General features: G+C 39.8%; 1 protein-coding gene across 13 annotated transcripts in view; it reads left to right on the top strand.

Annotated features, from left to right (window-relative positions):
- Nucleotides 1–12,723, top strand: part of slmapa (sarcolemma associated protein a) — a 68,317-nt gene that overhangs the window by 10,666 nt on the left and 44,928 nt on the right. For all 13 annotated transcript variants that reach the window (XM_044210277.1, XM_044210264.1, XM_044210345.1 and 10 more), the window contains one exon: nucleotides 12,520–12,667. In XM_044210277.1, coding sequence (XP_044066212.1) covers nucleotides 12,520–12,667 — 148 coding nt within the window. The remainder of the gene's footprint in view (nucleotides 1–12,519; nucleotides 12,668–12,723) is intronic.

Here is a 12,723-nt window from a genome sequence, read left to right as displayed (position 1 = left end):
ACCACAGCTCATTATCCAGCCTGGTAGGAAGGTGGTCGTCAAAAAGCCAGAAGAACTAACATGTTAGCTGTTCATGTTGACCAGAATAAGCTCCAGTTGACAGGTGAACCAGTTTGTTTTACTATCTAGTGAAACAACTCATCCTCAGTCTTTAACTTTTCAACACTTCCTCAGACAGGAAGGAGGAGGATGCTGTCGACACCATCTGCCTTCATGAGCGTATTGTTAGAAGTCACCACCAGCCACCAGAACACATGATGCTAAATCCTGGCATGTGGCTTATAAATTTAGGTAATTAGTTTAATTACAGGAAAGTTACATCTCCAGACACTGCAGCAGATTCAAAAAGCTATTCTTAAGAAATACATGTTCTGTGTAAGGTACTTCCTTTGTAAATAAACTACAGAAATCATTTCAAAAAGGCAACAAATTGAAATGTGAGATTCAAAAACCTCTGCATTTAATGCATTTAATAATACATGGTAAAGTATTTAAGTCACTGCAGTGTATTATGTGATAGATTGATCTTGTTGGCATCAGGACTGTTGCTATTAAATGAACATTATGGTATATAGAGTATCATTAAAAAAGTACCCATGAACCAAATGTGTGCTTCCCAGCAGTTCCACATCAGAACCACAGTGATCATGAAATTAATACAGTATCTTGTTTGAGAATAACTTTCATAAAACTAAGCAGAACTAGAAAACACTATATTCACTCTGCTTGGTAAAAAAGCTTCCCCATGCCACTTAAGTAGATATCTGTTCGGTTTCCTTAAAGGACCAGTATGTAACATTTAGGAAGATCGATTGGCAGATCTATTGGCATTGGAGGGAGCGGGCCGCCATGTTGCACCGCCATGTTTCTACAGTAGCCCAGAACAGACAAACCAAACACTGGCTCTAGATAGGGCCTTTGGCATTTTTCGCGAGTTTCGCCGCCACCATAGTTTTTCTTACACGCTTGGAAGGGGAGGGTGAGGCGAGCTGTATTCACATGGTTGCAAACTGCAATTTCACCACTAGATGCCATTAATCCTACACACTGCTCCTTTTTAAAGGACAAATGTGTTATTTATAAAGAATACAGATTTGATTTCCAAATGACGATAGAACCAGAAGTTTGACATCTTTGCTTTATTTATTACTTAAATCATTTATCGATTATCAAAATTGCTGTCGATTTAATTTTGTCTATTGACTAATCAGCTCAAATAATTACATATGACAGTAAAATCAATGATATTTTGTTGACAAGTTTGTCTCGTGAGCTACTAGTTCAATAGATACTGTCCATTGTGCGCTCTCTCTCTCTCTTCCCCCTGTCTTCCATATTGACCACTACAGTGACAGAGCTGAAAATAGGCAGCTGAAATCTGTAGCTGAAACACACACACACACCAACACTCACCTTTCAAGGAAACACACACACACTGTGCTGCAGGAATATGCTCACATGCTGACTTATAAAACCCTCTTTCAGTTTGCCAGTAGCAGCAAACCGCCTCTTTTGGAAATAGTGGCAGTAGTCCAGGCTTCAGTCAGCTGGCTCTCTGCACCGACACACACCGGGATCAACAAACTCTCCTGCTCTCTATCCATCTACAGCCTCTTTCAGACATACACTGTAACCTGTAAATGCCCTGCCAGTTTTATGTGCCTGCATCATGTTTGAAAAGCACCCCAAGTTAACTTAACAACCAATCTTTCACCACATAAATTACACATAACTTCTTGCTCTGGCTCGGCTCATGTGGAAGTTGCCAAATATCACATGAGTGCTGCAGCACTGTCCAAAATGGTTCCATAATGTTTGAACTAGTGATGTGCTGAGCCGATCCTAAGAAATGGTATCAGTGCTGATCCAGGGATATTTTAATGCAATAGTATCGGCTAAAATTAAGCTGATCAAAATCCAATCTTTACTGTGTCCACCTCAGGCTGCTGTTGTCGCACTGCTCGTCAATTTCAGGAGCTGCATTCTCCCAGTTAATCTTTCATTCGTAGCATATAAATAATTTAAGCTTATAAATTTTGAATCAGAACCTTCAATATTTGGATCAAGTAACTTGTGAAAAGTAATGTAAAGAAATGTGTGTCCAGATTAAGTAGGCTACAGCTGGAATTTCAATTCGTCAGATACATACCGGTATTTAATCAACATTTAAATAAATTTAAGTATTGGATCGGACTCTGTATTGGCAGATATCCAATATTAAAGAATGAGGATTAGGACTGGGGCCAAAGAAAACCTTGATCAGGACATCCTTAGTTTGAACAGTCAACATGGAACTTTTCCAGAACAGAGACCTGTGTGTGTGTGTGTGTGTGTGTGTGTGTGTGAGAATGCTAAAAATACATTATATAAACACATAGAGGAACCCAGCAATATGACAGGTTACATGTGTGAAATCTCGCTCTCTCGCTCGCTAGCTAGCCAGCCTCTTACAAGCCTCTGTCTCTCTGCTCAACAACAGTGCTAATATAACAGGTTAAACGTACCAGTCATGACTCGCTCCCTTCACTGTGACCGATTTCATTCATTAAGGAAGTATGGAGAAAATCCCACGCCTCAGTTCCTTTTCTGTGGTGTGACCAATCCTTTGACATCCAGCCCCACAAAGGAGCCTCTTCATACTTTTACTATCAGTAATTATTAACACACATTTCATGGCTTCTTCTTAGTCTACCATTTGACCTTCCACTTGACTGCTGGGGCTATGATCTTTGATCTGTACAGTAATAAATTACACTGACCGGCCACTTTATTAGATACAACAAGATCTGCTGAAGTTCAGCCAAGCATCAGAATGGGGAAGAAAGGTGACTTTGAACGTGCCATGGTTGTTGGTGCCGGACGGGCTGGTTTTAGTAATTCAGAAACTGCTGATATACTGGGATTTTCACGCACAACCATCTCTAGGGATTACATAGAGTCCGAAAAAGGGAAAATATCAAGTGAGCGGCAGTTGTCTGGGTGAAAATGCCTTGTTGATGGCAGAGGTCAGAGGAGAATAGCCAGACTGGTTCGAACTAATAGAAAGGCAACAGTAACTCAAATAACCGTTACTGAGGTATGTAGAAGAGCACTGGGTGCCGCTCCTGTCAGCAAAGAACAGGAAACTGAGGCTACAACTGGCATGGGCTCACCAAAATTGGACAATAGAAGATTGGGAAAACGTTATCTGGTCTGATGAGTCTTGATTTCTGCTGCGAAATTCAGAAGGTAGGGTCAGAATTTGGCGTAAACAGCATGAAAGCATGGATCCATCCTGCCTTGTATCAACGGTTCAGGCTGATGGTGGTGGTGTAATGGTGTGGGGGATATTTTATTGGCACACTTTGGGCCCCTTAGTACCAACTGAGCATCGTTTTAAAGGGACAGTTCACCCCAAAATCAAAAATACATATTTTTCCTGTGGTACTATTTATCCATCTAGATTGTTTTGGTGTGAGTTGCTGAGTTTTGGAGATATGTCTGCCATTTATAGATATGTCTTCCATTTATATTTATATATGTATATATATATATTATATATATATATATATATATATATATATATATATATATATATATATATATAAATAAATAAATAAAAATTGAACTATAACATGAACATATGAGTCTCAGTGTTTTTGTATTTTTAGGGTTGGCATAGCTGCTTTGCTTCAGTGGTGGGCTCTGAGAGTTCAGAGAACATGTCTATCAAGCATCTCAGAAGGAAATCTGTCCTGACTGGCCCAAAATTCTGTGACAGATATTTGGTCTGATTTTATCATCTTTCCTAACCAAGGAATATCATCTTATCTCTATATGTAGGAGAGCCGCAGAGCTGTTCTGACTTGTTAGGACTTCCCAGCAGGTGGTAAATGATTGGACAAAAGACATTCAGCACTTCTCCTTAAAGATATTAACTGGATAAAAGGATATGTTCACATTTTTTCAAGTCTGTCTTAACACAATACTTACATACCCATATGCATATTGAAACAGTTTTTGCTTGCTGTAATTATTCCTCTTCTTCATACTGGCCATTCAAATATCCCTTCCTAACATGCTTCAAGTGCAGAAGTGGTAAGTTTCTGAGCTTAATGAGGCTTGAGCAGTCTGATTTAATCATATCATGTATGTAGGGTATCTTACAAAGTTGCAGGTTTTGTAGTACAGAATTCCCTCTTTGTGTTTTCCCGGGCAGTGTTTACGCGCTGAGCTGTGGAGGGAGAATAGTGTACCAGAAAAACTACAACTTTGGAGGATACTCACTTGAGGTGTCTAACTCAGACTGCTGAAGCCTCATATTAACTGCAGATAAACTTGGTATTTTTCCACTGAACAAAGACTATGGATTGTGTCCCCTATCGCTTACATTGAAAGGACATTAAGAAGGGATCTCTTAAAGGCCTGTATGAACAGGAGGAATGATTGCAGCAAGCAAAACCTGTTTCAATTAACACATAGGGACCTGACTTGTTTTAAGACTTGAAAAATTGGGAATCTTTAAAACTTCTTGTGACTTTGTCTGTGTTCGTTGCTCCAAAATACTTTTTTCAGTGGATAGAAAACACATTTTTGCTATTAATGTGTAATTGCAAGCAAGAAAATACAGCTACAGTGATGAGTTTGATCCCTCGAAACTTAGTGTGTTTACTGCACAAAAGCTCCAACACTGTGCTACTAATGTGATTCAAAATATTTTACACAAATTGGTGGCTTAATTCTTTGTCATCTGTTTAATTATAGCTTGCATTATATTACATTCCTGCTGATTCGAAAACATGCAAGTGGTCATAGATGCATGATCTTTTTATGTTTGGGCCAAATAGTCTGGTTAGCCTGATGCACAGATCTGGACCATGACAGTAGACCAACAGCAGTCAGAGATACCCAAAGTTATTACAATTCATCCTGAGGGAGACATGAATGTGTGTACCAGTCCATACAATAGTTCTCAAAGGTCAGGGGATCACCACAGTCAGTAGGATTTGACACAGCAACATCCCTACAGCATGGCTTAAAAGGCTACAGGCTAAACAGCTAAAGATACAAGGTAGGATTGAACTCAACTGGTTGTAATTTTAAATAGTAAATGAAAACACATTTGTCAACAGTCATCAAATTGTCTACATCGGCCTGTAAGTCTCATGAATGTGTTGATTTTTACTCAGAAGAAACTAAAAGATGTCATTCATTTCATTTTAGTCTTCAGTGTAGTAAAATGGGGATTCTTTCTCAAAGGAGACCACCTTCTTCCAGAGAGTGAATGTAGGACGCTGGAGAAATAATCTACTAATAAAAGTCCTACTCTGGGGTGGAAATATTTTTAGTTGCAGTCAAACTTTCAGTGTGAATCTGAATGACTCTGAGACTTGATAAATACAGGCCCAGAGTTTATCGGTCTGCTGACTACTGCTGTTGGTTTATTAACACGTGTGTGTGTGTGTGTGTGTGTGTGTGTGTGTGTGTGTGTGTGCAGCGTCCCACCTAACTGGTGTCATGTGTTGACCTGCTGACTGGTTAAGTGGTTGTCATGCCTGTTGGCTGCCAGCTGATGGTTTGCACTGTTTTTGGAGGCTGAGGGCAAATTAAAATCCAAACACAATTACATGGAATTCATTTAGCTGACTCTAATGAGGGAGGAGAGATGGGGAGAGAGAAAGGGAGGAGGAGGACAGAGGGATAAAGGGATGCAGTGTTTCCCCGAGAAATGTTCTGTTAGTGGGTGGAAGTGATGCAGGAATGTTGGTGGTGGTGAAAGTCAGTCGCAAATGTAGATTGGTTTGAAAAGTGGTGCATTTGTGTGATTTTAATGTATGGATCGGAAAAATTGTCTTCCTCTTCCATAATTATTTTCAGAGCCTTTTTAATACAAGAAGCTTACAAAATATCCTTAATCATTTTCAAAATGTTTTCGTTAGTCTTGAGGGTGCCAGGAAACACTCCAGTCTCATACTTCAGAGCCTCTCACCAGCACTTGAACTCAGCATACCAGCAGACTTAAATTAATGTACATTTAAGTTTTTCATACAATCCAGAAATTAATAGAAATTAGTAATTGTCAGGGCGTTAGGATTATTGTTGTTACGTAATTGTTAATGGGGATGGAGATTAATCACTAATGCCTGTAGTAGAGAAACAGTGGGATGAACGGAGAACACAGATGGATTGGAGAGAGGAGAAGGAACAGAAAGAGACAGTAGAGCTGCAACGATAAGTTGATTGATTGATTAGTCAGTTGATAGAAAGTTCATGGGTAACTATTTTGATAATTGATGCAGTCAATCAAACCTGCAAAACGTTTGATGGTTCCACCCTCTCAAAGGTGAGAATTTGTGAGGGGCATTTTCTACTATTTTCTGACATTTTACTGACCAAACGACTAATCACAAAAATATTCAGTAGATTAATCGATAATGAAAATAATTTAGTTAGTTACAGTTCTAAATACTGTGTGTGAGAAGATCAGAATCACACAGCCAGACTTTCAGCATTAAGTCTGTTCCACAGTGCTCTTATGTTCAGGAGGCATTTATTTTGACCAGATAGTTCTTCTGGTTGACATTCAAAACTGCCAGCCACAGACTGTTGCTGTGGTGTGACATTTTTGCTGCAGTAACTTCTGAAATGAAGCAACAGAGCTTACGAAATAGATCTTTGCAGGTCTGCACAGTTTCTAGTAACAGAGACATAATTTGGTGTAATCTGGTTGGGTAGGGTCCCGTTGTATTGCCACACCTATCAGATCTGTGTGTCAATAAGTTAAATACCTTAATAGATCCTAGCGGACTCTATATTAGTTCTGATTACGTGGTGCGTCATCATCATCACAGGAGAAAATAGTGTTTTTGAGGTGAGAAGAGTGTTGAAAAAGTGCATGTAAAAATGACTTCTGAAATGCACTTTCCACCATGGCTGCTCGTTAACTGGTGGAGTATCATGTTGCTGCCAGTGTCGCTGTTCTCTCTATTTGGGTCTGTTCAGGTCGAGCACATTTAACAACAACAACAACCCTTTAAAAACGGAGTTTAAAAAGTGCTTTGACAGACAAGGCATAGTAGAAACAGGATATCCAGAGGGCAATATAACAGCAGAAAGCCAAACAAAGCAAGACACAAAAATTATGACAACTTAAAAACAATGGACATGACAAAGGAAATAAAAACAAATGGAAACAATAAAAGCAATAAAGAGACGAATAAAAGGACAACATGACATAAAAGCAAGTCTATAAAGATGAGTTTTAAGAAGTGATTTAAAAGAAGGCACTGATTCTGCGAGCCTCATCTCCTCAGGCAGGTCGTTCCACAGTCGAGGGGCCCTTAAGATTTAAGCCTCGACTTTGGAACAACCAGAAGGGCCCCACCTGAGGCTCTAAGGCTGCGAGGTGGCTCATATGGGGTCAACATTTACATTATGTAGCTTCCTGCCAGACCCATACATGCTTTATAAGTGATCGGTAAAATCTTAAAATACAGAGAGAGAAGCCAGGACTGGGGTGATGTGATGTCGTCTGTTAAAACCAGTGAGAAGCCGAGCTGCTGCATTCTGAACCAGTTGGAGGCGAGAGAGTGACTTTTGGTTTATGCTAGAAAGGAGGGAGTTACAGTAGTCTAGTCTAGAGAAGATAAATGCGTGAATAACTCTTTCCAGGTCAAGTGTGAAAGCATTGGTTTAATTCTGGAGATGGTTCTTAGTTGGAGGAAACAGGATTGGACAACTTATTTTGATTTGTGGTTTAAAGCTTGGATCAGAATCAAACAGTACCCCAAATTTCTGGCAGTGGGCTTCACATTTGCAGACAAGGGACCAAGGCTATTCTCAGTGAGATTAATGGGGTTTGGGGGATTGAACAATATTATTTCTGATTTTGAGTTATTGAGTTGAGCAAAAGTTGACATCACTGAGACAATCTAAAACAGCATCTAGGCTTTTTGGGTCACCAGGTCTCAGGGGAAGGTATATCTGTGTGTCGTCTGCGTAGTAATGAAAAGAAACGTTGTGATGCTGAATGATTTGGCCAAGTGGAAGCATGTAGAATTGGACCTTGCGGTACACCACAGGTAATATGAGTTGTAAAGGATGAGTAGTTACCTATGGTGCAGTGTCTTTGATGCCAACCCAGGTTTTAAGACGGTCAATTAAAACGGCATGATCTACTGTGTCAAAAGCTGCACTTACGTCTAAAAGAATTTAAATTGCGCTCTCCCCCCGTCGGCTGCTAAAAGGAGGTTATTGGTTACCTTGAGGAGGGCAGTTTCTGTGCTATGTAGATCTCTAAAACCTGACTAAAACTTCTAAGATGATGATGTTATTATTACTTATCATCCTTGGGTATATTCGGACCGTGTCTGGTTGTTCTTTGGTCCATTTCGGATTGTGTCTTTCTTTTTGAAAATGAATGTATGCACATCTGGTTTGGGTAGGTAGCTAGTTTATGTTTAAAGCCTCAGCTACGAACGTAACCTGTGTAGGGACGCCGTAACCCTCTAACCCTCTAACACACAGGTATAAACCCATCTTAAAGGATAATTCTAGTTTATTTCAATTAATTAATCATTTAAGTTAATTATGATGTCACTATACTTACGAAATTAATATCTGAGATGTGGAAACACAGTAATCAGACAGGTTGTTTAAAAAAACGTCCTGGTTAGACAAACTTATTTAGAAAAGAAAATGAAGGCCAACAGTAAAATTATTACCCAAACTGTCTATTGCAATCATCCATAACAGCTTACATTTCCACTTCCTGCTTCAACTTTGACCTACCGTACTTACTGTAGTTGTGTGCACACAGTGTTCTAGTGCAGTAGAAATGATGGACAAAAATACCAAAAGAAGACTCAAATTGTAGTAAACCAGAATTATTCTTTTGAGAGAGATTTACAGAATTGACTGAAGTCTGTCTGAACTACTGGTGGACTGCCAGTGTGACCAGTGCTTCATAGTTAGTCAGCTGGGATTAGTGCAGAGTGAGAAAATGACTGCTGCTGATGGACTATGTCTCCTCAAAATGAATTTTGAGCCAGCCCTCTAACGCTGATAAATGAGGAAATGAAGCAACTGTGATTCAGCATAAACCCAAAGTTCATTTGTGGTAATGAAAGGGACTTCCTGTATGATTTATAAGGTTCAGGTATTAAAATTACTTTGGGAGATCAAACACTGACTGACATCAGGCAACAACCTGTAACCGACAGAAAGATACTGGGAACTCCTCTGAAGGCCTAGTTTACTTGTCCCCTGAATTTAAGTATGGGGAAAGAAGAGATGGACAAGTAGTTTCTGTAGCAGGTGAAAGTGTTGAGATCTCACAGACGCACTGATCAGCAGCTTGTAAATGAAATGAAAAAACCCCACAGATCTTATCAGACATTTCACAATTTACCAGCTTCTGTCACTATTTGAAAGGACCATGCTTGCTTTTCATTTGTTTGTTTTTTAAATTTTACATTTTTACTATCCTTTTCATGTAAATGCACTTGTTCGAATGGCCTAACACAGCCAGCGCCTTGCCTCATTATGTTACATTTCGCTGCGACAAAAGTTGAGTCAGGTTAAACAGTTTTGCTTATTTTTGGTGTAGCCTCTGCATTGAGACCCCTGCTGTGCAAATACAGTGGTCCCATTCAAAGGAACATGGGGGGCTGTTTTTTATTTTTTATTTTTTTTCATGCCATGCTGTTGTCTGTCTGAACATGGCTTCAGTGTTTTACTTTCCATTTTATTGCTGTTGTCACTTGATTATTACTTCAACATGTCAACATGTCAAGTGCTTTAATAAAAATCATGTGTCAAAAACAAGTGACACAGACAGACGACTGAGACTGAAACTAAACCAGCAGTCTGCTGCTCACAGGTTGATGACGTCATGTTTTTTGTGTGTGTGTGTGTGTGTGTGAGAGAGAGAGAGAGAGAGAGAGACATACTGGGCATAAGTGTGTGAGAGCCATATGTGAGGTATGTGACGCATAGTGTGTGTGTGTGTTGTTGCTGGGTGAAAAGCTCTATAGTTAGGTCCCTCCCTGTCTCCAGGTTACCATGGGGACAGGCGGTAACTGTCTGTCTGTGTGCGTGTATATAGCTATCATGATCTGTGAATTGGTATCTTTTTGTAGCACACTGCAGTCGGATAAACAGCGAAGTCAACCAGTCCGTCTCAGCATCTCTGTCTCCCTAGTGTTGCTTTTTCTTCCTTCAGTCCCTCCTTCCTCTCTTCAGTGTTCAGTCTGTCTCTCTCTCTCTGATAATCGACAGTGGTTTTCAGTTATTACGGAGAGCTGATGAATGAAACTCCTGGAACGACAGGCAGGCAGGCAGGCAGGCCGGCCTCTGGCATTCAGATCACTGTGTGTGTGTGTGTGTGTGTGTGTGTGTGTGTGTGTGTGGTGTAGTGTAATGTATACCTTACTGTGTCTGTGTGTGTTCTTGCATCAGGTTTATGTTTGTATGTTCTCCTGTACATGTGCAGTTTTTTGGCTAGTGTGTTCAGTTTCCTGTCTAACGTACGTGTGTGTGAGTGTGTATTCACTTCATTTCTATGTCTGTGAATATATAATTGATTTCAGCATATGTGTGTTTTCTGAATATGTGAATGAAACTGAGTTCCTGCTGTTTTGTGTCGTGGTTGTTGTTGATATTGTCCTCGTGGATTCAGGCTATGTGACTGTCTAAGTGCTTTTAAATGACGTGAAATGTTGCTGTATTGTCAGTATCATTATATATTATCATTGTATATTTCTGGGCTGTGGAATTACAGTATGGCCTCAGGATTCAATTATGAACCACTAGTCACACGGCCCTAAGTACTGACGGGAGGAGAGAAATGATGAGTTCATTGTGAATGGAGGAACAAATACATTAAAAAAATCTGAATCAACAAATAACCGCTGTACTGACGGGAGGAGAGAAATGATGAGTTCATTGTGAATGGAGGAACAAATACATAAAAAAAAAAAAAAACTGAATGAACAAATACAAATAACTACTTTTATCTATTGTGTATCCATGGATATATTAATGGAGCTGGATAGTCAGTCAGCATTGCTGCTAGTTTGTCCCGGTGGCCAAGTGTAGTACTGCAACAAAAAACAACAACAACAACAAAACATGCAGTTTAGAAAGCATTTTCTTCACAGACTGCAATTATTAAAGATGTTTTGACAGGATGACTGTTGACAAGATACCCTGTAAGCCAGACAAGGTCAATTATTACTCCTTTTTAGACAATACACATTTCAACAACCTCCCCAGAGCTTAGAAAAGCTGTTCATTCTCCTTTAAAAATTTTTTTTTTTTACATAATGTCATCTCAGTGCAAAGTCTATGGAACACGCCCAGGGGTTCAGGGATAGACACACTAATGAACATGTTTTGTGTGTGGCATAATAGGGAGGCAAACCAAGAAGAGAAAAATATTTCTGCGTATGTGCTGGATGATAAAAGACCCTTGGCGTCAGACCTAAGAAACATCAATATACCGTCAAAATGTGTAGGTGCTCTTTAGCTCCATCAGCGGCGTGACTCCCAGGATAGCAGTTCCGGTCTGTCCACCACTTTGGTCCAGACTGAAATAGCTCAACAACTATTAGATGGACTGCCATCCAATTTTGCACATTCATTCATGGTTCCCAGAGGATGAAGTCTGCTGACTTTGTGATGCCCTGACTGTCCATCTAGCACCGTTACCCAGTTGAAATTTACATTTGTCCAATACTTTGGACCGACTACCTGCAAAACTACTGACATTCCCATCAGCCTCAGCTGTACTTTGTGTTGAGTGCTAATTTGCAAATGTTAGTATGCTAACACGCTAAACTAAGATGGTGAACATGATAAACATTCTACCTGCTAAACATCAGCATGTTCATCTTCTCATTGTGAGCATGTTAGCACGCAGATATGCGCATTTGGCTGAAGTACAGTCTCTCAGAGATGCTAGCATGGCTGCTATTATTATTATTAATCATAATCTGAGAATCATGTTTGTTTTGTTTTTTTCAAAACAAGCAACAAAACACAGTACAGGAAAAAGCTAACACTGTGTGTCTGGAGGGGCTCAGCTTCTTACAAAATTAAACAAGTGACTGTAGCTAACCAGTTAACCTGCATACAACTCAATGCATTAAATACCTTTAAAAACTGACTAGTGGTTGGTATATTGATATATCATGAAAAGACAGCATTATTATTGTATTGAATGTATCATCATCTCCTTCCTGCTGGCTGATCGTGACATTCTGGACATGGCAGCTCTTAGCTGCTGTCATATGGCACTAGTATGATGTATAGTTTGAAAATTACTACTGACGGTTGTGAAATTTCCTTATGAGCTGCAGCTGAATGTTTACTATCATCCCGTATCACATTTTTTCTCTCCCTTCTGTCAGTGTCCTCAATGATTTTAAGTTTCTACTTTATTTCAATGAGTATAATAGTCTGTCCATGTCTGTTGTTTTTGTGACATTGTTTTATCGAATTCTTCACATGGTTCTCACCGGCTGTGTTTGTATGTGTCAGTTCTACCTGCAGGACACTAAAAGCAGCAATGGGACGTTCATCAACAGCCAGAGGTTGAGTCGCGGCTCGGAGGAGAGTCCGCCCTGCGAGGTTCTCTCCGGCGATATCATTCAGTTTGGTGTCGACGTCACTGAGAACACACGCAAAGGTACATGCACTTACAAAATATATTAAAGTTCTAGTAGTTTTAGTACACACAAACAC

The sequence above is a fragment of the Siniperca chuatsi genome, linkage group LG2, assembly GCF_020085105.1.
Source record: "Siniperca chuatsi isolate FFG_IHB_CAS linkage group LG2, ASM2008510v1, whole genome shotgun sequence".
NCBI classification, from domain to species: Eukaryota; Metazoa; Chordata; class Actinopteri; order Centrarchiformes; family Sinipercidae; genus Siniperca; species Siniperca chuatsi.
This window is presented reverse-complemented; position numbering and strand designations above follow the sequence as displayed.